Source organism: Temnothorax longispinosus, chromosome 9 (assembly GCF_030848805.1).
Source record: "Temnothorax longispinosus isolate EJ_2023e chromosome 9, Tlon_JGU_v1, whole genome shotgun sequence".
NCBI classification, from domain to species: Eukaryota; Metazoa; Arthropoda; class Insecta; order Hymenoptera; family Formicidae; genus Temnothorax; species Temnothorax longispinosus.
In genome coordinates, this window is record NC_092366.1 from 5276139 (window position 1) to 5300475 (window position 24337).

The 24337-nt window shown below is 33.1% G+C and overlaps 2 protein-coding genes across 4 annotated transcripts in view; one reads left to right on the forward strand and one right to left on the reverse strand.

Annotated features, from left to right (window-relative positions):
- Positions 1–15308, forward strand: LOC139818966 (uncharacterized). Its single transcript, XM_071788032.1, has 21 exons — positions 1–511; positions 586–740; positions 896–1064; positions 1141–1436; positions 1536–1885; positions 2004–2385; positions 2483–2651; positions 2723–2940; positions 3026–3175; positions 3251–3619; positions 3765–3868; positions 7471–7670; positions 10214–10460; positions 11296–11412; positions 11587–11663; positions 12042–12237; positions 12668–12827; positions 12903–13072; positions 13230–13308; positions 13571–13768; positions 14952–15308. The coding sequence occupies exons 1-21, from the start codon at positions 493–495 to the stop codon at positions 15057–15059; spliced, it is 3933 nt and encodes a 1310-aa protein (XP_071644133.1). The 5' UTR covers positions 1–492; the 3' UTR covers positions 15060–15308.
- The window catches only part of LOC139818968 (probable cytochrome P450 301a1, mitochondrial), a 25878-nt gene continuing 16832 nt past the window's right edge, over positions 15292–24337 (reverse strand). The window contains exons 2-11 of one of the 3 annotated variants that reach the window (XM_071788039.1): positions 24094–24185; positions 19335–19829; positions 18494–18610; positions 18343–18419; positions 17222–17423; positions 16584–16746; positions 16320–16489; positions 16114–16192; positions 15801–16004; positions 15292–15537 (exon numbers count right to left, since the gene is read on the reverse strand). In XM_071788039.1, the coding sequence (XP_071644140.1) occupies positions 15430–15537; positions 15801–16004; positions 16114–16192; positions 16320–16489; positions 16584–16746; positions 17222–17423; positions 18343–18419; positions 18494–18610; positions 19335–19828 (1614 nt within the window). In that variant the 5' untranslated portion in view covers position 19829; positions 24094–24185 and the 3' untranslated portion in view covers positions 15292–15429. The other 2 variants (XM_071788038.1, XM_071788036.1) reach the window with 2 other exon arrangements.

Consider the following 24337-nt stretch of genomic DNA (forward strand, 5'->3'; position numbering starts at 1 on the left):
ATTCTCGAGCTGAGCGGAAGGCACACGAACACGCGTTCGTGTGCACAATCCTAACCTGTAACCTGTACCGTAAACAATTTGGATATTTTTTAGACCAGAGTGTGAATCTGGTTAAGAAAGGGGGAAATAAAAACGTTCAGAATCATTTATACAACTTTATTGCGAAGGCAGGCAGGGGAGCAGGATAATATAATATAATAAATTGAAAAAGAAAGTTTGAATCTAGATGTAAATGTGCCACATAACTCCCTACAGATTGAAGCGTTCTAGACTTTATTAAAAAGATATGAAGAATAGTTAAATAAAAAAATTATATAGTATAATATATAAAAATAAATGTGCTATATATAATTTGATCACTTCAACCTCACCATTTGATGAGACGCATTGTTATAAGCTTTATGATCGCGCCTCGTACTTAATCGAGTTCGACATTATTTTACTCGAAATTACAACATATATCTACGAAACCTGTGATTGATTTGTGTAAAAATGGGTAAACCACATTACGGTAAGAATTCTAATGGCTTGATATAAAGGCAATGATTCAGTTCAATTTACGTAATTAGCGTTTGCGTCGCTTAGGTCAAAGAAATGACAAAGGGCAGAAGAAATTGTCTTGGATGTATCGAAGGAAGGCTAAATTGAGAAGGGCGAAAAATTATGAAACAAAAGTAACCGATCCTGCAGACGCATGCGGTCAGAATTCTCGAATAATTGTGAGGAATTTACCTTTTAAGGTATGTATATCTGAATATCTTATCCAATATAAAATAGGAGTAACATAAACGTATTTTAATTTTATTAGGAAGAATAGTATCTACATATACCTGCTAATACATTTTATTCTTTTGCATGTGGATTAATTTATTATATAATGATTATATTTTTTCAGGCGACGGAAGAAGACGTGAGAAGATTTTATGAGACATTTGGTGAAATCAGAGAAATAAACCTTTTGAAGCGTCCAGATGGAAACCCAGTAGGATGTGGTTTCATATGGTTCAAACGTGTCGAAGATGCTTCAAAAGCGATATTTAACACCAATAAAAAGGAATTTCTTGGTAGGTATTTATAGAGTTAGATTTTGGTTGTTTTAAAAAATGTGATTTTGATATAACAATGCGGTGCTCATTCTAGGAAGGAATATAAGCAGTGACTGGGCTATATCAAAATCCAAATTCTGTGAGAAACTTGAGAAGAATCTTGCTGGGAATCAGGAAACTGATAATGACGAAAGGCATTCTTCTCAAGATGCTCAGAAAGAAGACGATGACAATAGTAATGCTCAGAAAGAAGACGATGACAGTAGTCATGCTAGGAAAAAGATTGCAAAAGAGAAGGATAATTTGAAGAAGCAAAAGAGACGAAAGTTGAACAAGATGAAGAAACAGAAAAAACGAGCTAGGATTGTGATAAGAAATCTAGCTTTCCAGGTATTTGTTAAGCATTATCGACGCATATCGATGCATTAAAGACGTTTCTTTTTTAATAGTTTTAGTTTCATTTGGCAATCTTCTTTAATTTCTTTATAGGTTACGGAAAATGATTTGAGGGAACATTTTTCTCAATATGGTGAAATAGAAGAGATCAAGATTTTAACCAAATCCGATGGTAAACAGACTGGAGTTGCGTTCTTACAATACAACATTGTACAAAATGCTGCAAAGGCTATACATTATGCAAATATGCAACTTCTTTCAAACAGGCCCATGATAGTCGACTGGGCTGTTCCTAAAACAAAATTTTCTGAAAACAGTGAAGACGTGAAACCAGAAATCAAAACTGAGCCTGTTGACGACGATGAAGTACATGATGCTACAGAAATCAAAGCATCTCACAGCAGTGAGAATGAAGTTAATGACTCGGATGCTGAATCAGATAGGTATCTAAAAGTTTTAATTGTGTTAGAATGTAAATGGATATTATCTAATATATATCTCTCAAAATATTTGTTTCAACTTTGTTTTCTTTTTTTAAATACTTTTATAATTTAATTCCAGAGAAGTTTCAATACTTACGGACAGTATAAAAGTCGAGGACGAAACTGATGAAGAGGAAAAAATGCATGAAGCAGAGGATACTGACAATGGAGATGAAAGTGATGACAGTAATGATGATAATGACGTCGATGATAAATCGATTATTAAGAAGGAAGAAGATAGTGACGAGGAAGAGACTCATTCCGAATCTGCGAAACGTCCAAATCGAGTGTCTAATGATGTCAGTGAAGGAAAAACAGTTTTTCTAAAGAACGTACCGTTCTCTGTTAAAAATGAGGAACTTAAAAAGTGCATGGAGCAATTTGGGCCTGTCTATTATGCTCTCGTGTGCATTGATCCTCTGACCGAGTATTCTAGAGGCACCGCATTTGTTAAATTTCAGGTAAGAGTCGCTAATTTATCTTTGGATATTCTAAATCTTTTTACGGCTTAGTCTTGTTTGTCAATATTATGATTACATGGGAAACGTTTTATTGTAGCATGTTGAAGATGCCGAAAAATGTTTGTCAGCTGGCACTGAATTACGTTTGCGTGGTCAAATACTCGATACTCACAAAGCACTACACAGAAAAGAAGTTGAAGATAAAAAGAATTTAAAGGAAAACAGGATGAAAGACTCTAGGAATTTGTATCTCATTAAGGAAGGAGGTAATGATCTGACTGCAAAATATTGTTATGTTATGTATAGCAATTTTAACATCGCCGTTGTTGATTCGCAGTTGTGCTGGCCAAAAGTCCAGCTGCGGCGGAAGTATCAGTATCCGACATGGAAAAACGTCTGAAATTAGAGAAATGGAAATCACAGATGTTGCGTAACTTGAATATGTTCGTATCGCGGGTGCGGCTAGCTGTTCATAACTTACCTCTCAATTTCGATGATGCAAAACTTAGACAGTTGTTTAAAAATCACAGCGGTTCTAAAGCTATAATTAAAGAGGTAATTTTATTCAAAATAATAAAAGTGTCACTTCTCTAATTGTATGTGAAATTATATAGGCGTTAATTTTATTTAAAATTATTAGGCGCGAGTTATGCGTGATTTGAAAAATGTTGACGCGACTGGGAAAGGAAAGTCGAAGGAGTATGGTTTTGTTACGTTTACCACTCATGAAGACGCGCTTAAAGCTTTGAGAAGTATAAACAACAATCCAAATATATTCTCCAAAAGCAGAGTAAGATTATAAATTTATTTTGATTATTAATTATTTTTTACTTTTTATATATATGAGTTTTTAAATTTGATATAGAGACCTATAGTCGGATTCTCGATAGAGAATCGTATCTTGGTAAACGCGAAGGAGAGAAGAGTTCAGAAAAGTCGCGAGAACAATCCCTTGTGGCCTGGAAATAAAAATAAGAGGAAGAATGAAAACACCAAGAAGGAAGTTTCAGCTAAACGAGTTAAAGTCAGGAAATTAAATGATCCAGATGATAAACCGTATGCGGGCACGACCGGTAAATTAGGCCAGGATAAATTAAGATCGAATTTCAATCTCAAGTCACAAGCCGAATTACATACGCGGGCTGTGAAGAAGCAGAAGAAAATGAGTAAAACGATTAAGCAATTGGACATTGTGAAGAAAGAGAAGGCAAAGAATAAGCAAGACAATATGCCAGTAAGATATATATTAATTTCTTATGTATTTCATCGTATCTTATATTTAATTTTAATTTTTCAAACTTCAATTATATCGAACTTGTTAATTTATTTCTTTATTTCTCTTTTTTTATAACACATTTCTAATGTTATTTTTTTTCTAGGTAAAACAAACAAAGAAATTTGATGCAGATGATGCAAACTTCAATAAGCTTCTAAATAATTATAGAAATAAGTTGAAAGGAATTAATTTGAAGAAATCGAAATGGTACGAATCCTCGAGTGGATCTTAATATGTAGTAAAATGAAATGAATTTAATAATATTTAAGAATGATACGAATATATGATTATTTAGCATATATTCGTATTATTGTATGTATTGTCGTTTTTGTAATATACGAGTTAAAAGAATGATTAGAAATTTTCCCTTTACTGTTAACTAATCATTAACTTTTCAATTCCTATTACCTTTTGACCCACATTACATCATCTTATTGAAATGGAATAATTATGAGATTTACATGTATTTTATGTCTTCCTTTTTTTCAAGTGTATTCGCAGTTGTATTCGTAGATACCTGCCTGTTACCACAATATTACCCCTTCTTGTATTCGCTCTCCCACTTTCGAGCGGTTTTCTGTCAAACATATTTCAATATCAAAGACTTCAGCGCGATGCATGGCAAAGACGGTCTCAGTCAGATCGTAGTTTTTTTCGTGTATACAACGTGTCGTGAAAGAGGTAAGATCTTTACAAATCAATTTCAAACTCTACAAACTGTCTATAATGGATAAACGTATAATTGTATGTAAGTTGGTTATATGCGGTCACATATTTAATCCAGCAAATTCGTAAACGCAAAATCGAGACTTGCTTAATGATTTGTGTGATTATTTGATCTTAATCTTAATGATAAAAGGAGTGATAAAAGGCTCTCTTGCTTAGGAAAAGTAAAGTAATAAAAAAATTTTTAAATAGAAAAGGATAAAATATTTAAAATATTGAAAAAAATTGGAAAAAATTCAATTTTTGATTTAGTTATGTAATTAAAACAAGTTTTTTATATATCCTTCTATTGTGACAAATTTCTAAAAGAACTTACATTTAACAGTTTTAGTTTTTTTAAATTATTTTTCTAATCTTCTAGTATATAATAAGTTTGGTCTTTTTATAATTCTTTATCGATTTATATAAAAAATTTTAATAGAAATATTATTTTAGTAGAATATTTATTACTTTAAAATGTCATCTTATTTAATAAAAATTTTACGTTAACAAACGTAAGTTTTTCTTTACATTTTTTCTAAAGAAATATAATATTTGATACGTGTGTGTATGCGTATATTTTAATAAAATTAAAATATTACATTATTATAAAATATAGGTAATGCATGAAATATATGGTATTTAAAAAAAATGTGCAATTTACGATGTGCTGTTACATACTTTTTTAAATGCAATTATATATTTTTTTACATTCACTACCTTATCTTATTATATCGTGCATAAAATTAAATCATCAAGAATTAAATATTATGACATAAAATTAAATATTTAATTCTGCTTAACCGGTTCACTGGTAACGCGAAATCAACGTTTTGTGCCAAAACTGGTAAGACCTAATAATTATGATTTGTAATCAGCGACCCAAATAGCATGGGTGTACCAAGAAAAAATATTCAAATCCGTTAAAAATTGGAAGAAATATTCGCATATATGCGTCATTACCAGTTGTGGCACTTTTTTTTCCGCGCATATATACGTCATTACCAGTGAACTGGTTAATATGTAAATATATATATATATTGAATATTAAATATTTAATTTTAATTTTAAATATTGACATTTTATATATTTTACGTAAAAATTCTATATTTTATATAAAAATGTGTTAAAGAGAATAAAATATTTCATAAGCTGTTGATGTTTTGATAGTTTTATTATTTACATGCAGAATGACTAGGGGAATTGTATCGTAGAAAAATAACATAGTACAACTAGAAAATATTAATAATCATATTTCACGATATAAATACACATGATATAAAAAATTTGATTTACGTGCATTATATTTAATCCAACGTTATATTTTTTTTTTTTCGAAAATTATGAAACTTCCACTTGAAAAATTTTTCTTAAAATAAGTACAATTGAATTATACGTAGAGTGTGCAATTAAAACAGCATATTTTTTTTATTCTGATTGCGTCTTTGATAATACACCGCCGCGAATGCGTTTTCGTGACATGCATCATTAACCGCCCGCTTAAATTGCAACTGTGACGATCTATGGGAAAGTTACGACAATCTACGGTGTAGCGAATGCATCGCAAGTAGGAATTGCGAATTTCACAGTTGATGGTTTACCAACTTTGCGATTTCTCTTGAAATTGTCATATTACTCGTAATATCTTCGTAATATTTTTTTTATTTTAGCATTCTATTTTAATAAATATATTCAGTTAGTTACATAATTTCACGTTTTTTTAAGAGAAAAAAATTTTGACATTTTCACACAAATATCTGTATTTTATTGCCATTTTAGATACATTTAAAAAATAAAACTGCCTTTTAAAATCGCTTTTACTTTTCTTTTGTACGATGTATCGTTGGAGTTGCGTGAAATTAATAAAGCATATGTCAATTATTATTAAAATATGAGATTTTTAACATAAATCTATATTTGCTTTTTTTTTCCATTTTAATACGTATTTAAAATATTTTTGGCTTTGTAATACATTAAATTTTTTATTTGCAAATATGATTTATTATTTGTTTTCGGGTTTTTAATACAACTATGAAATTTTGGGGTTTTTAGAAATATTTTATTATTTATTTCAGAAGAAATGATGATATTAGGAGAGATGACTTAAAAAATTGATATAAGAGCTCCATTAATAATAATTTTCGATATTGATAAATAAATATCTTCAATAAGACCGTATATCTTTTGATTTCTTGAAAGATTCATCGATACGATTACAGACATTATATAACTGTCCAAATCCAACTACTTAAGAGTTACTAAAATTGATATAAACGAAAGATTTGTGCAGCTTTAGAAAGTATAAAATATTTATGTAATAAATTTGTAATGCATGCAGCTCTAGAAAGTATAGAATATTCACGAAATGAATTCAGAAACATAAAATGTCACTTTCTGCCTGAGTTATAGACTAGGCTTGATTCAATTGAAATCCGCCCACTTTTGCGAAAATGTTCGAAATTAGCGTTTTACGCTCAAATGCGTCTAATAACAAGGGATACACCTGTTATCTTTTCGCGTAAGAATGTTGCATTACATTTCGCTTATTATGTCATGTATTGCTGATTGCACTCGCTATGCAGAACCGGTTGCCTGGTTTATGGCGCAAAATTTGCGTGTAAAATATCTGAAGTTTAAACGAGGATGTGAAGAATGCTTTTAAATCGATACAGCCAGTTTTCTTGAATAAAATCTATATTGCACGTAATTATTAACTGTTTAAAACAAAATGTAAAAGAAAATAAAAAATAAAGTTGAAAAAATATAATAAAAGATATGATAATATTCTATTTAATGAAAATATAAAATGTAAAATATATTATTGTTAAGAGAATAATATTTGTAACATTTTCAGAGATATAAATGAAAATTTAGGTAATTTTTATGCACGCTATAAATATATAAATAAATATTGATTTTACTGTTAGCCGCAGCGTAATATTAGAAGGAAGAAATTAATTTTACTTTTCAGATATCTTTTTTGAACTCTGTACTTAACTCGTACTGACTTTCTTAACGTACATGCTACGATAATTACGGTTCCGCTCGATAAACATTATTAGCCTATATAAGTGGCTATTTTACAATTATTTTTTATTCCACAGGCCACAAATGACCACGTTGAGACAACACGCGAGGCGGCTGTTGCGTCGATTCGTCAAAATCGACAAGAAAAGCGACAGAGCATTGGACACGCTAGCTATCGAGGGACAGGGTTTGTTACGACATCGCCCGTACTCGGAGATCCCAGGACCTAAGCCAATTCCGTTCCTAGGCAACACTTGGCGATTTCTACCTTACATAGGTACAAAGCAATTTTTCGGAAGCGGACAGTACATGGTCGAGCCATAAATTCTGTCTCTCCTGAAAAAAAAAAGAATTTTTTTATAGGTAACATAAAGAAGCAGTATGAAATGTATGCATATTTTATTAAATTGACTAATTGTAATTGTAAAAAAATGTCCACTTTTTTAGTTTATACTTCAAACGGTCGGGCTTCAAACTCTCGCAGCGTGCAGAGTTTCGACGCTTCACCAGGTCGGTCTTCAATGTCGATATTTCGGTAAAGCTCAAAAAAATTTTTTCTTCTAAATTTTAAGAGCTTATTCTAAGTCTCACCGAAATATCGGGATTTTAAAAAAATAATTGATGAAGGTAATGTCGATATTGAGGTTTCACGTGTTCTGTGAGTTTGAAGGCCGATTGTTTGAAAAAATTTGAAATAAGATAAAAAGGGGACATTTTTAATAGTTATAATTATTTCTACTTTGTAACTGATTGATTCAGTAAAACGAGTACACATTTCACGCTGCTTCTTATTTTAGTTATGAAATAAATCTATTTTTCTTAGAAACAGAGTTTATGGCACGACTATTACAGAGTCATAAACTCCATTGCTGTTGAAAACTTTTAGCACGTATTCCCGTCTACGGTAAGTTTCTACAGAAATCGAAATGAGCTAAAGTTATTTACGGCTCGGCAGTTTTTGTGATAACTAAAATGGTCCGTCGAAAAACAGAGATAGAGAAGTGAAAGCGCGCCAATGTGTCCTAAGTGAAGATGATAATTATGAAAAGAATCTACTAATAAAAGTAGAAGAGGAAGAAGGGTGAGGAAAAGAGAGGAGAATTTTAGCACCTTCGATTCGCCGTGTGTACACATTATCGTTTGTGGTCACTAATCAAATTTTTCGGTAATTTTAAAAGCGTACTTTTTCGTTTACATAATTGTACATACAGTTCACCTGCCTTAATTTAATTCTCATCTTCTTCGTTGAGAGAGACAATTTCAGGAGAACGTAGCACAGTGGTTTTCTCCCATAACTCGAAGAACAAAGAGAATTCGAAAAGAATCGATGATTCATATATTGTGAAGTATTTTTATAAGTACAAACATCACCAGACATCATTAATGTTGCAATATCTCAAACAAGCAAGCATTGTTGATTATATCTCTATTTATTTAATATTTTGTTGACCACATAATTTGCCTGAAGTGTTTTCTAGAAATGAGTTGATGCCACAAATCTTTAAAGTGAGAATATATTTGAAGATATTTTATTAACGAGAAATGCCATATACAGTGTCCCATTATAATTTCAATATCTGTATATATTATTGAAAATTTCTTGACATTTTTTTATTACTCATCTTTGAATTCATTATATTAAATTCTCTATATGTAATTCTTTACATAATATTTAATATATTAAAAGTATGCGTTACATTTTTTAAATAGAAAATCTAAAGAATAAAAGTGAATAAGCAATTTAAATAAAGTATTATTTCAAGAATGTCCAATGGGAATTTCATCAATGTCTTAAATCTTGTTGCGGAATACTACTTATTTATTCTCGCATCGATAAACTCAAAACTCACAAATAATTTATTCCGTTATTTCGAAATTTAGCGATGTGAAAGGATACACGTGTGCTCCTCCGACACTTCCCGCACGCGGCCTTCCCTCGGTATCTCACATACATTTGTTTTGTACACGCGTGTTAGAACCAAATTAGGTCATTAGAATCCATAAACATGCAAATAAGATAAAGATTTAGTCTGTTGACCTAACTAACACAGGTAAATTCGGTGTATGTATGTGAGGTCATACCGATGGATGTAATATGTAACGTTACAATCAGTCTTACAATAGCGAGCGCTCAGTAAACTTCTGTCAATACGAAATAAAGATTCTTAAACTCTATCGGTCGTTCACGTCTTGTTCGTGTGTCTGTCGACCCTCCGTTGACTGAGTCTAGCCTATCTACCACGATCCACTACATTACGAGCATTCTCCAACAAATATTGTTTCCTTTACCTTTCTTTTAGAACTATTCTTTTAGAGCTAATCAATAGAGCGATAAAATCATTTCATATTGTAATTAATGGTTTTCCTTTTCAAATTTATTCAAAGCATTAAGATGTGTAAATACCGGTCTGTTTGCGTAGCGTTGATGAAATTGCTAACGAACCGCATCGCAAATATTGTTGACTTCGCGTAACGAGTATTTGCCTGGAAAACATTTTACTTAAAAATTGTAAGAATACACACAGCAATACATATATGTATATATACATACATCAAATATTAAAAGAGTCACGTGTACTTTTCGCAATCAGATACATTTATTTATATAGCAGCCACATAATTTTGAAAACAAATGTTCCACGAATAGATTATCAAAATAGAAAATAATATGAAGAAATAAAAAGTATAAAGATCGATCGCTTTTAAAATACAACTTTTAAGTATCTGAAATATTTTTGTCTGCCGAGTTTAGTCTTCGAAATATTCGGCTAAACTGTTTAAAAATGAGACATTTTGTATAAATAAAAAATTACATTTCAGGAAACTTCGATATACAGACGATAGACAAGCTGTCAAGAAGACTGCACGCCCAGTATGGCAATATCGTAAAGATAGAAGGCCTTTTAGGTAGGCCCGACATGGTGTTCGTGTACGATGCAGATGAAATTGAGCGAATTTTTCGGCGGGAAGAAAAAATGCCCTATCGACCTTCCATGCCGTCGCTCGATTACTACAAGCATGTACTGCGAAAGGATTTCTTTCAGGATAATCCGGGTGTCATTGCCGTGTAAGTCGTATTTTAAATCTACGCCCTCAGAATTATTTTTACCGCAATATTAAGATAAGGCATTTAAAAATATAATAAAATAGATAATGTATGATTTTGCGTATATAATTAAAATTTTAAGCGAGATAAGCCATAATGTTTCTTCAAATAACGGTTGAAAAAAAGAATGTTAAAGACTTGCTATCACTTTTTTTATATAAAGATTTTTTTGCTTTTTTATACACAATTTAAAATATTTGCAAAAATAGAATTAAAAAATAAAAAATAAAAAATACACTATTTTTGGATTTTACGCTATTGTTGGAATATTTAGAAACATGATTCACATAAACTTTATTTACATAAAGATATTAATGTATGTAAAGATATCAATTTATGAGATGCTGAAAAACATCAGAATTCTGATTTATTTTTTTAGTAGCAAAAAATGAAAATTTTTAGTAATAAATTTTATTAAGTACGTATTAAATTACGTATTATGATTAATAAAATATCGCAGTTTATCAAGAGATAAATTTAAAATTCTATTTATTTTAAAAATAAATTTATTTTACGTTTTTATCTTTTTGTAAAACATGTAATTTATATAAAATAATTTATTTTGACATACAATTGAATGCAATTTCATGCATCTATTAAATATAACAGTTGAAATGCGTTCTTAATCTATAATAAGGCAAAAATGTTTCGTTTACCTTCCAAACACTTTCGTTTTGCGAGCGTTGTTAAGTTTCTAATGCTCGACGCTCTCAAGGTGAATCGTTCTTCATTTGACAGGTGGAAGAATGGCAGCCGTTTATACAACCTTGATTCATCTCTTCTCTCTATGTTGCAGCCACGGTGAGAGTTGGTATAATTTCCGGAGCAAGGTGCAGCATGTGATGCTGCAGCCGCGAATCGCGAGAATGTATATCAGCGCGATCGAAGAAGCGAGCATGGCACTCCTTCGCAGGTTCGCCGAATTTTATTGTTACTTCGTAAACGTAGTCTTTAGCGCGGACAATGATATACCTGACCTTTTTCGAGTCTTCTCATTTAGCTTTCGCCATTTACCCGCCTACTCAACTATACGTTTCGCGTCCTACTTTAACTATTATAAAGCGACTTATTCCCTCTTATTTTGTAGAATAGCAAAGATACGGGATCGGAAGTACGAGGTGCCTGCCAACTTTCTCAATGAGATGCACAAATGGTCTTTAGAATGTAAGTAAGGGGATTGAATGTAAACAGTGAAAAAGAATTAACAAATGTCAATCTTTGGACTCTTTCCGAGATTAATGCTGCATCTGGAGAATTTATCTCTAAAATAAAGTTTATAGAAAGTTTTAGGGAATAAAATCTTCGAATTGTGTACAAGGAAGATAGTGAAAGTTTGTGGAATAAGATTATAATTAAATAAAAAATAAAAAATTATTTTTGCATTTTTTTAAAAAAGAAAAATTATTGTTAATCTTTTAAAAGGCCCAATAATTTTTACGCATTGAAAACAGATTTGTAGAACATAACAAATAATAAATAAATTTGCATAAATTCGCATAAATGTAGATAAATGAATTTAATAAGTAATTTTATTGTTGACAGCTATTGCACGGGTCGCGTTGGATGTGCGCTTGGGTTGCTTGGACGATGACGCGAACGCAGAAACGCAGAGGCTCATAGACGCATTGATCACGTTCTTTAAAAATGTGCCTGTGCTGGAACTAAAGATACCTTTTTGGAAACTCTTCAATACACCCACGTGGAAACAATATGTAAATTCTTTGGATATCATTGTGAGGTAAAATCTCGATCGGAACGTAATTCTATCGTTCACCATTGTATATGTTTGAAGAAAATCGTTATTACGCTTCTTGAGTATTTATCGAGAGTTAAATGTAATACAATATCAATATATATATAAATTTATATTATATAAATGTATGGCTTTTTTTACAAAGGATAAGTCAACGAAAACTTTCCACTCCGTTTTTTTTTTGTAAGCAACTGATTTTTGCGAAATGTGTCGATGTAATTTTATTTTTTAAAGGAGATATATAATTGTGATAAATTCCGTGTTGCTTGATTAGGTTGTCTACCCCCTTCAAAAATCTTAAATGGCAATAAAAATCAAGTAACACATGGTTTTACAATTTAATTCTTTTTACAACTGTCTTTTTTTTTAAATTTGGTTACAAAAAATGGAATGGGAAGTTTTCGTTGGTTTTTAGTACCATATCGAAATATACGGCCGCCGCGCTGTCGAGGGCCAAGAGCAACGTGGATTCGGACAAGGAACTGTCTCTTTTGGAGAGAGTTCTAGCTCGCGAGGGTGACACGAAGGTAGCCTCTATCCTCGCTCTAGATTTGTTCCTGGTTGGCGTCGATACGGTAAACATTTTGTAATTTGAAATTTTTCTATCAAACGATTCATATATGAATGTTATAGAGTTAAGCTATTTGTAGACCTCGACCACGGTAGCCTCGGTGCTCTATCAGTTAGCGCTACATCCGGAGAAACAGGCTTTGGCGTACGACGAAATCCGCAATGTTCTCCCGCATCGAGACACGCCTCTCGAGGTGACAAACACCGACAATTTAAAATACTTGAAGGCGTGCATTAAGGAAACTCTAAGGTTCGTTAAGATCGAGTGGATAACCGATAAGTAGATAAACGTGTGATTTAAATCCATTGTTTTGCAATAAAGTTAACGTTGCTTACGAATGACTCATACTCTCGACAATAATTATTATCAGCGTGTATTCTACGATTTATGTTTTTGTCTCGTTTAGAATGTATCCAGTTGTCATAGGCAATGGGCGAAGTACAACCTCGGATATTATAATTAGCGGTTATTGCGTACCGAAAGGAGTAAGTGGGAAAGCTTTCGCCAATTTAAATTTGACAGTCATAAATCAGTACAATGCAATTGATGTTTAATGGCAATTTAAACCTAAATGTTAACTATACATAATTAAGATTCTAAAATAGAAAAAAAATTTATTCTATTTTATAACATAAAGTTAAAAAGTACAATCATTTATAATTAAATTTGTTAACGCTAAACAGTCTATGAGGATTTAGGGGATAACGAAAAGCTAGATCGTAATCAAGACCGACAATTGTTTCTTAGGTGCACGTGGTATTTCAACACTACGTCATTAGCAATCTGGAGAAGTACTTTCCGCGAAGTAACGAGTTCCTTCCGGAACGATGGTTGCGCGACGACGGTGTCCGTCACGCGTTTGCCTCACTTCCTTTCGGTTACGGCAGACGAATGTGCTTGGGACGGCGATTTGCCGAGCTCGAAATAATTATCGTCATTAGCAAGGTGAGAGGCGACTTCTAATTGTCGGAAGTGCGCTAAAGTCCACGATTTAGAAAGAGGAAAGTTTTAATACCTATTCCACTCTCGCTGATTAGAGATCAGACTACCAACTTATTTTCTTTGGGTAATTGCATTCAAGAATGTAAACTATTTTGCGAGCATTCAGGGTAATTCAACGACTTTCATTTTAACGACAAATTCTTGCCGATGAATTTGAAGTCAATCTTATATAAAACGTTTACAAGTTACATATTTTATTTGTGGCATGAATATTTTGTAACCATTATATTTTATTTATATTTATCGCCATTATGGCAAGAATAATTATGTAACGCTAAGATGAGTTTTCGATGTGTTGTAAGCATAAGGAGAGCCGCTTATACGGTACAATGCAATTCTGCGATTACATCTTGTCGCAGAAATAAGCGTGCATTGCGCGACTTGCAACCGTAATTTTGCAATGTACTTGTCATAGCAATTTTCTATTATTCTCGTAGTTTTGACGCTAACAATGCGTTTCATTGTCGTCCTATTATTGTATTGCATTGAAGAGCTTTCTCTATGTTGACGAGATCGAAGAATATGTGTTTGTCTCTTGTAAAATCTTACAACTATTTAGAAGATCTATAAAATTTTCGGGTATCACGTAGCGCCACTTTGCAAATTATTTCTAAATTTTTGAAAATTTCGATTTTTTTTTTTCAACAAATTGCTTGTAACTATACTTTATAGTTTCCAAAGTAACGGCAAATATATATACATTTCTGGTTGCGATTGCCAAAAAGTTAAAAGTGACCAACTTTCTTTTGGCAATCGCAACTGGCAATCGTAACCGGAAATAGCACTTTTCAACTAGCAATTGCCATCCTTTGCGACTGGCGACGGGGCATTTGCGACGTATTGTGAAGTGGCTTTTACTTTTACTTTTCTTAATCTATGTAGAATAATATAATTAATTGCTCGAGAAACTCCTACATGTGTAATCATATATTATATATCAGAAAATATACGGTCCCCAATTGTATTTATAGTACAGCAACTCTTGGAACAGAGCGTTGCATTTTAACAGTATGTAACTTTAAGTTACGCGCAATAAAATATATTATAGTTATGTAAGAGTTAAATTGTAATATAGTAGCAAGTTTTTTAAACTTTCTACGTTAAAAATCGTTTTTCTCTGTTTCAGATTCTTCAGTTTTATAAAATAGAATATCACCATGAAAAGTTGGAGTATTACATTAATCCAATGTACACGCCGAAAGGACCGTTGAAGCTGAGATTTATCGAGAGATAATACCTCTATTTCTTTCTAATGGAAAGGAAAAAGAACGTAGTCAAAAATAATATTTGTTGTAAGTTTTCTTCTATATTGACGTAGTTTTACATAATCTTGTGTTTAGTTTCTAACGCAAAATTTTACATGCAAATAAATAATTGCGCTATACAAGTTGTACGTTAATGTAATACAATATTACAACGCATTTATGATAAATGTTATTTCTACAATTTATACTTATGAAATAAACTCATATTTGTAATATAATCGAACATTGATATATTACAATGTAGCAATTACAATTGTTTTTTATCAGCATTAATTTGCAAATTTTGTTTTAACACCCTACTCTAAATTTATTTTACAATATTATACGATTTGCGGGATGCTATCTTTTTATTATTTTAAATTTGAGTTCTCCATCGGGCGCGTACATGAATGTGACTTTATATTTTAGCGGTTCGTGGTGGTACTCCAGTTTATACGATCTCAGGAGCTGAAAATAATATCGTTATAATAATATTTGCTGTTTTACATTGTTAGAGAAAATTTTTATAAGCCCAAGTAAAATCAAACTTAAAAACTAAACATTTAGTTTTTAAGAAAATTTACTATTAAAGTGATAAGATAAGTATACACATTAAATCAAATATCGGCAATGCAATGAGATTGTTCAAGCTGGAGGACACTTTCTCTGCCGTTCCCGCATGGGACCATGCGGTATTTCCTATTTATAGAAATATATGTAAAATACTATACCTTCGCGAGGAGTACTTGCATCTCGAGATCCGCGAATCGTCTGCCCAAGCACATACGTGCTCCGTAACCGTATGGCAACGACGCGAATGGATGCAGAATCTCGTTATCAGAATCTTTGAGCCATCTCGCAGGCTTGAACGTCTTTGCGTCCGCGACGTATTCTTCCATATTACCGGTGACGAGTGTTGGGAACACGACTTGAACCTAAAATTATATTAATTGTAAAAAATTGTAAGTATATTAGACACCATAAGGTATTTTTTACGAATATCTTGAGCGGTAGAGGGATGTAAAAATAGAATATGCTGCGTACTCCTTTTGGAATTTTATAGCCGCAAATGACGGTGTCGTTCTGCAACGTTCTGCCGTTTCCGATGACAGTGGAGTATACTCTGAAACGCATACAAGATCTTTTTAATTACAAAATTAGGCTACCATCAGTATATGTAAAAAATTAAATTAACTGTCTAATAAGTAATTATTATCAAAGTTTATTAGTGCTACGACGTTTAATATTACCTAAACACTTCCCGGATGAAAGCTTTCATGTAAATTGCCTGATCCAGGTGGCTCGTTGTGAGAGAGACGGATGGATCTGGCAGTATTTGCAACAGCTCTTGATGTATCTTTTCCTGCTCTTCCGGTCTAGTCGCTAATTGATACAATATCGAACATACTGCCATCGATATCTGCAATATACATCGTATACATGTATACTTTTAATTACGATGTTGTTACACGTACGATTATAGCAATTGTAATTTACGATATTGTGCGACTTGCCGTGTCAATGCCGACCAATATCAAATCAAGAGCGAAGATGCAGGCTATCTTAGGGTCTGTCTCTTTGGCTAAAATTCGCTCTATCAGCGACAAGTCGCTTTCGTCCACGGCTTTCTTACTTTTAAGTCTGACCATTGCGGCGTCAAGGTACTTCATGCATATCCTAAAATGAAACATAAGTATGTTGTCACGCTTCATGAACCACTCGTTGCGTTTCAGGAATGAATCATCACCGAGCTAGCTGCGAATTAAATTAAGTTAGAAAAAGATTTATGTAACATCGAGCATTTATGTATCACGAAATCGGATAATGGCTCTGAAATCGAGCTTTATTTTCGTTCCACTGATTTTCCGTAACTTTCTACTTCCAAACGCGTACATATACGTTAAATTAAATGATCTAATAAAATGCTGAAAGAAGAAAAAATTCACTTTTACGTGTTTAAATCTCAAATAAAGAATTTATATGTTTCCCAATCTCATATCTCAAGAAAATTACAATAATTGAACAAAAGAGACGGAATATCAAAGGACCATTAAATTTCTTTTTATTTTATACACCTCATCTAGATATTACACATATCTTTTTTTCCTTTATAGAATTCTTCGTCTAATTTACTTATCTCTTTTAAACTTACTCGACGAAATAATTCATATTGCGCACGTAACGGGTCCACAGGGGCGTCGGGATGTATCTCCAGTACGGGGCTTTAAGTTCGAGCGAAGCGACATTTCTCAGCGCGAATTTGGCCGCATCGATAATCTTCTGCGGTTCGGAATCCGACGACAATGTGTCGCCTAAGCACCCGAGTCTGACATCGAGCGCCACACGGCCAATACCTGCCCGATCGACAAATGTATAATTCATAGTACGTTATAGCAAATGCTATCGTCATTGCACGTTCCAATAGCGGGAACGAGAAACTCGGAACGAATTTTCTTCCCGGTGAGAATTTTAATACACAAATAATTTCTCTTTCGCCCGATTTCTCTCTCTTTCTTCCTCTGTGAAATAAATTGTGTTCTTATATGTACATAAAGTGTTACGAAGTCTTGTTAAATGTTAGACGTTTTACAGTTAAATATAGGTATACCCTTGTCATGATGCAAGAAACAATTATAAGAAGTGATTAAAAGTTATACTTTGCCACATATATACATATTTAGAAATATAGAAAATGCAATACGTAAGAAAAAAAAAGCAATATTTAATATTTTATTCCGATTTACATATTAATTCTAAAGTGTTCTTTTCCAATTATTTCCTAAAATATATATCTCATCAAGTTCAATTACAATAATTTTATTATACGAAATAATAGAGCTATAATTAATTCTACAAAACTTTCTTTCTAAATTATATTTTATATAATCGTATATCTGTACTCTTTTTATTCAACGTTTAATTAAAATAAGAACAATTTAAAATTATTCAGAAAGTTAGTTAATATTAATGATTTAGTTTAGACTACGCAGTTTCTACTTAACAAGTATTTGTGAATATAAAACAATTGTATTAAAAAAAATGTCAATAGAAGAAAAAGAACGGATATTTCAGTGCTAAATTCGTGCTTCGAATGGATTAGTAATTGAAAATAAATATCTAATTTAAATATTAAATGCCAGGATATTTTAAATACAACTTGAGCCATCTATTATTAGCATAAAGAGACCGTTTCGTGCAATATCCCGTCAACGTTGTCAATACTTGACACAAAAGATAAGTGGGTAATACTTTACATAAGATATAGAAACTAACATTCCAAAGCCCATTTATGTATCTCGTTATCGAAATCGCCGGGCAGTTCGTCGTTGTCTCCTTTAATATCCTCGATTCTACAACCCATTAAGAGACATCGCCAATATAATCAGCAATATATATGCTACATTTATTTCCTACTCTCTTTTACCTCCTTATGAAATCCTCCGTAACCACTTCGATCGGTGTTATGTATTTTCGCACAGTCTTCGGCTGGAGAACAGGTTTCTGAACGCGCGTGCGAAATTCCTTCCACGGCTCGCCATGTCTAATGGGAGAAATCAAATTAGCGTGCGATGAGTTCAGAATAAACTAACGGAGCAAATAAAGACCGTTTGCCCGGCTCGGTTTCGTTGAGATATTATTGGCACAATAAAAAGTCGAGGACAAGGTCACGAAACTCGAGAGATTCTACACGTACCTACTCCACTCCATGTTATATGTTTATTTAACGAATTCCCGATAGCTTTGTTCATTTCTAATTCTGCAAATTAGCTTTTGAATAAATATGTAATTTAACGAGAGATATAGTAGAATTTATTTTTAAATTATATATTTATTTAAAAGCGAATTTATATATTTATATAAAATAAAAATCTATGGAGGATCTCTTGAATAAATCAAATAGGAATAATAAAAGAGCCAGGCGCGGTAATTAACACGCATATATATTATATTATTAGACAAATTAAATAAAATGATTAAATTAACGCATGTTTCAACCTTTATTTTGAGCCATCTTTTCAACGCAATATTACGTTTATATCATCTATTACAATTTATATACATGAAAGAATAGAATATAATAGATAATTTTTACTAAATAAAATAAAATTTATTTCTAAAAAATTTTTCAGATATATATTACCGTGACTTTCATCGAGAGATTAGATTTTAGATTAACGAGAAAGTTCTTCGTTTTTTCTATACATGGCCCATTATGTTTTAATAAATCGAAGGCAAAATTATTCCGATAATTATCGTTCACCTACACGCCAACGACGCCGGGTAAATCGCCGAAGAAGTCCTTGCGTACGACGCTCTTATAATGCACCAGGCAGGGCATGGAGGGTCGGAAGGGCGTAGGACCCTCTAGCCGGTACACCTTCTCGATCTCGTCGGCGTCGTAGACAAAGAGCAGATCGGGGCGGCCCATCAGACCGCTCAGCCGCACGATTTTGCCATACTCGTCGTAGAACATCTGCGAGATCTTGCCGACGTCCGAGATCTGGTACTGGCCGATCAGCGGCAGCAGCCGCCAGGCGTTGCCTAGGATCGGTATCGGCCGCGGTCCCGGCACCTCGTCGTACGGTCTGATGGACGAGGACGCGATCCCGGGGGATGACGATGAGGACGCATGAGGACACTCGGACGTGGACGTGATCGTGTCGCTGCAGAAAACCCGAAGCGCGTCCCTTCGAAGAAGCGACTCGCAGGGTTGCAACAAGCGGCGTCGCATCCCGCAAACTCGTAGCGGCGGTTTCATTCTGCAACCCCCGGCCGTTATCACCTCTCTTTAATCGGAGTATACAAATACCTGTGTCGTTATCAAAATAAAATCGCAAGACTAGCGAATTATCAGCGAAATACACGGAAATTATAATTAACGAGACCAGCTTTAATTGTGTTACCTTGTATGATTATTATTTTATGTGGTTATTTGCTTGTTTCATTTTTTTTATGTTTGGAGTTTTTTGCAAGTTTTTTCCTCATAGCCTATTATTCAGGATTAAAACTTTGTCCGAAATGTATATATTCATGAAAGGAATTTTATCATCGATGTTTAACGCAGGTTATATGGGCTTTGTTCCTGGGAACTACGTCTAAATTCACTGGATCCTCAATAAAAAAAAACAACTTGTTTCATTTTATATACTACGCTTTTGCATGTAAATGCTGTTATTATCATCACTAATGCACTGTGCGTGTTATGACGCTGCAATTCCTACCAAATTCCTGAACTTTTATTGCCGAGATGCAAACCACGAAAAACAAACTTTCACCGACGAGGATCGTAATATGATAATCTGTGCGCATCTCTCTTTCTCTCTTAATCCTTTAATGCGCAGCTTCAATCCTCCGTGTCAATATACTCTCTCTTATATTAGATTCGAATTGAAAACGCGCGGCTTTCCATATTTATAAAAGGCCTTCTCTGACCCTTCTGACTCTTCTTTTCCTTCTGGGACCTTTCTCTTTACCATGGGAAGACCCAGAGTATCTTCCCGTTTGTAAAAGGGTTCAAATTAGTAAAGAATTTTTTTAATTGTTTTTTTTTAGGTTTTCTTAAGCAGTCATTATTTATTTAAAAAATACTCAGACTACGAAAAATTGCGCGTTTAAGCGAAGAGATAACTAAAATAGAGAAAGCGGAACTAAAATAAAAAAAGAGGAAGAAAGAAGAGATGTATTGTTATGCAGAAGAGATATTAATATGTAAATATCTCTTCTGCATAACAATAACTCTCTTCCTTCCTTCTCTTTTTTGTAGTAAAGTTGACGTTTTTGAATATTCAGAATAAAATGTTTGTTTATTTTAAAGTATAAGTCTGTTAAAAGACAATGTTTACCAAAAAGAAGTGAATGCGATTACAAGGCAAAGTAACGAAAGTATATGCGCGTTGATCCAGTAAGTTGAGGCGAGAAAACGTAAAAATTCGGATGTTTATCTCGAACATTGAACTCGAACTGCAGGTGAATCAGAGATCATTTGAAAACATTCCATTTCTAAAAGGTTCAAATTATTACTCATTAAAAAAATTAAAAATTTACGCCAAATGGATATGTACGAGATTGAATTAAACAATGCAGAGAGGTTTCTCTTAGGCCGCTCAGAACAATCTTATTTGTTATTATTGCTTTGTAATAATTAGGATTATTTATCAATCGCGCTAAGACATTAAATTTCTAACATTTTACGACAAAGTACATTTAATTTAAGAAAAATGGGGAAAGCTGTTCGAACTCTCTCTCAAGCAGGAAGCATCGTCTCTCGCGCATTGAAATCACTTTGCCCGAAGAGGAAAATGATTTTCCATTTCTTTCCACTAATTAATTCGGTGAATTTTATGGAAACCCTGCGATTACATTCCATAAATAAAATAGCGTAATATTATCGCAATTGATATATTAACTAATTCATATATCAGTAATTTTTATCGCGAGCGCACCTCGTTATATTGAAAGACAGCATCGTCCGAATCCGCTCTTCACGGAGACGATTGACTGGAATTTTCGGCTGACGGCTGATTCACTCATACACTCGCGCGCACGCTATCGTGACGAAGACAAAGGATCCAAGACTTGGGTAACGTTAAGCTTCATGGATGCACCGTTACTGAAAACGATGTGTACCGCGAGCGAAGAAGAAGGTCGTGGGACGCGATCTACGCTAAGTTAAGTGCCCCCCACTGAAGAATTCTCCCTCCAGCACAAAATGACCCGAATCTTGAATGAATTTGGCTTAACTCACAACCTGTTCCAGCAACGGTATCGCAGTCCGGATACCTTACATCGAACCCACCTAAACATTCTTTTTAACCGAAAGAAAATCGTTGAATTTAAAAAAAATTCTGTATCTCTATTATTCGGAACATATTATCTTCGAATATCAATCGACGTGCATTTAATAAAATATTACAAAAAGTATGCCTTAATTGTGATCTTTTTTGGCGAAGATAAAAATAACAAAATAGAATAAATAAAATAATTGCAATAAAAATATAAAAATTACATAAAAGCAGTTCTTAAAAAAAATTTATTTTTAATAACAATATAGTCGCACATATATTGCAAAGTGAAAGAGGGGTAGAGTAAAATACGAGATCTGATAATATATATATACTAGATAATTATGAAAGTGATTTAACTAAAAAATCGAAAAAAATTATTTTATTGCTTATTTCGTGTACTATTGATCTAAATTATAATAATTCGGAATCATTCCCGAAAAAAAAGTTCTAAAGCTTTTTATTGCGACGATAGTATCATCATTAAATAAACCATTTAAGTCATTTATTTATTGAAAATGTTAGTTTTGTAAAAATGAAAATATTGTTATGTCACACATATAGATTTATATAATTCTTTTAACTCTTAAATCTTCAATGTTTCAAAGTGACGCTTATTTGTGTCAATCAAGATTACCGTTTTTGTGATCTTCTCTGAATTTATAACTCTCTCTTTCTCTCTCTCTTCTATCTATTATTTTATTTTATCTCTTAATTTCTACATATTGATTAGAAAATACTATTATATCTTTTATATAATCTTCTCATTTTACGTGTACTTTATTACTTAACACTTACTTAAAAAAGCCTCTAAAATTTAATTTTAAATAATGTTTTCTTCAGCATTATCTTCACATCTCAAAGTAATTTTTATCTGTGTCAATCTTGTTTGCAACTTAGCAAGTTCATTCATTACATCATCATTCGATAGTTCATTCTTATCGTAAACAACCTGCTTAGCATGTTTGACTATGTTAGGATCCATTTTCAAAGTGGACCAATGTTTGTAACTCATGGAATAGCCATCAACGTTATGCCTATCGCCATCATAAACAATCAGATTATCATCGTAAGGTTTGAAACTTATCTTACCGCATTTGAGGTAATGTGGAAAGAGAAAAACCTTTTTGGAAAAGAAATTAAAAGGATTCGACCACGTCCATTTAGAATTCCAGCAGAACGGTTTCCCGACTGTCATTCTTTCGAAACAAGCGATCAGGCGTACCCGGGAGATTAGTCCGATAATCTCGGCCTTATTCAGAATCTCAGCAATGTTGTTGATTGCCAAACCATTAAGCAAATTAAACAGCACGATGACTATGTAAAAGATGAACAGCACGAGCACAATGCGGCTCCAAACAGGATACGCAGAAAAAGAAATGTCATTGGCGTCAAACTCGCCGGTGAACATAATGATGGTTTTGAAAAGCGAAAGACCAGGATTAGAGAAACCGTCATTCCTCAAGAGCATGTAGAAAGCTAGAGTGAATGCGAGAATCAGAATTAGATACGGAAAGAAAAAGCGAACGAAATTGAAGAAGACAGTTCGAAACATTTCGATACAAGACGGAAACAGATGATGGCTTATCAGAGTCATTAGCTCCCAGGTGGACAGCAGGATAACCATGGCCCCAATTTGCAGTCCTGCGCCGCACAGCAGTGCAAGAGTCAGTACAATTAGCAGAACTTGCGACCAGTTTTCCAAATCTACCAAGTAGCGTTGGGGATAGGAGATAAATTGCAAGATCTCTCGGGAAGTGAAAAACAGCAACATCCCAATGGCAAAAACCCACGAGATTGTTTGCAAAGTACTTGCAAAGACCGTATTGGAACTATCGTTAGCTACTTGCTGTGTCGTATTTCTACTTGATGTGTCGTAAGTCATGCTTAGTATGTAGGCGTTCACGAATAAATAAAACATTGTGTAAAAAACGAAATTTGCGTACAAAACATGCCGTATCATGTACCATTTAATATAGAGAAAGGACGAGATTAACGGATGTCTCAACAAATGTTTCAGAGTGTCGTTATTGGCGATATACAAAATTACTTCCATTTCAGAGGTCGCTCGCGAAATTTCTTGCTGTTCAGTGAAATTTTCATGCGGCATCAAGCAACGATAGTCGAACTCGATCATACACTCGTCCGTCCATTCATTCTTTAATTGAATGCAGTCATTAAAATAGCTGGACAATGTGAATTCTGGAATATCCGCAATAACAATGTTGTTGAATTTGTTCACCTGACCGAGGTAACTGCCTTCCTTGAGAAGTACGGCTGCAGCTTCGTACCACTTTCTCTCGAGAGCGTAATGCAACGCCGTATTGCCTATATCTGTAAAATAAAAAATTTTTATACAGAATATCTGTACAAATATTTCAAAAAGCGCCTAAAAGACGAAATCATAATTCAGATATTTGTAAGAAATTTGTTTTCTAAGAAATGCTATTTCTTTTATATTGTTTGTACTATTATACTTATTGTCG

Coding starts and splice junctions, on each gene's coding strand:
- LOC139818966 (XM_071788032.1), top strand. Junction 741..895: donor TGAGGAATTTACCTTTTAAG/GTATGTATATCT, acceptor ATATTTTTTCAG/GCGACGGAAGAAGACGTGAG. Junction 13,769..14,951: donor TAATTATCGTCATTAGCAAG/GTGAGAGGCGAC, acceptor TCTCTGTTTCAG/ATTCTTCAGTTTTATAAAAT.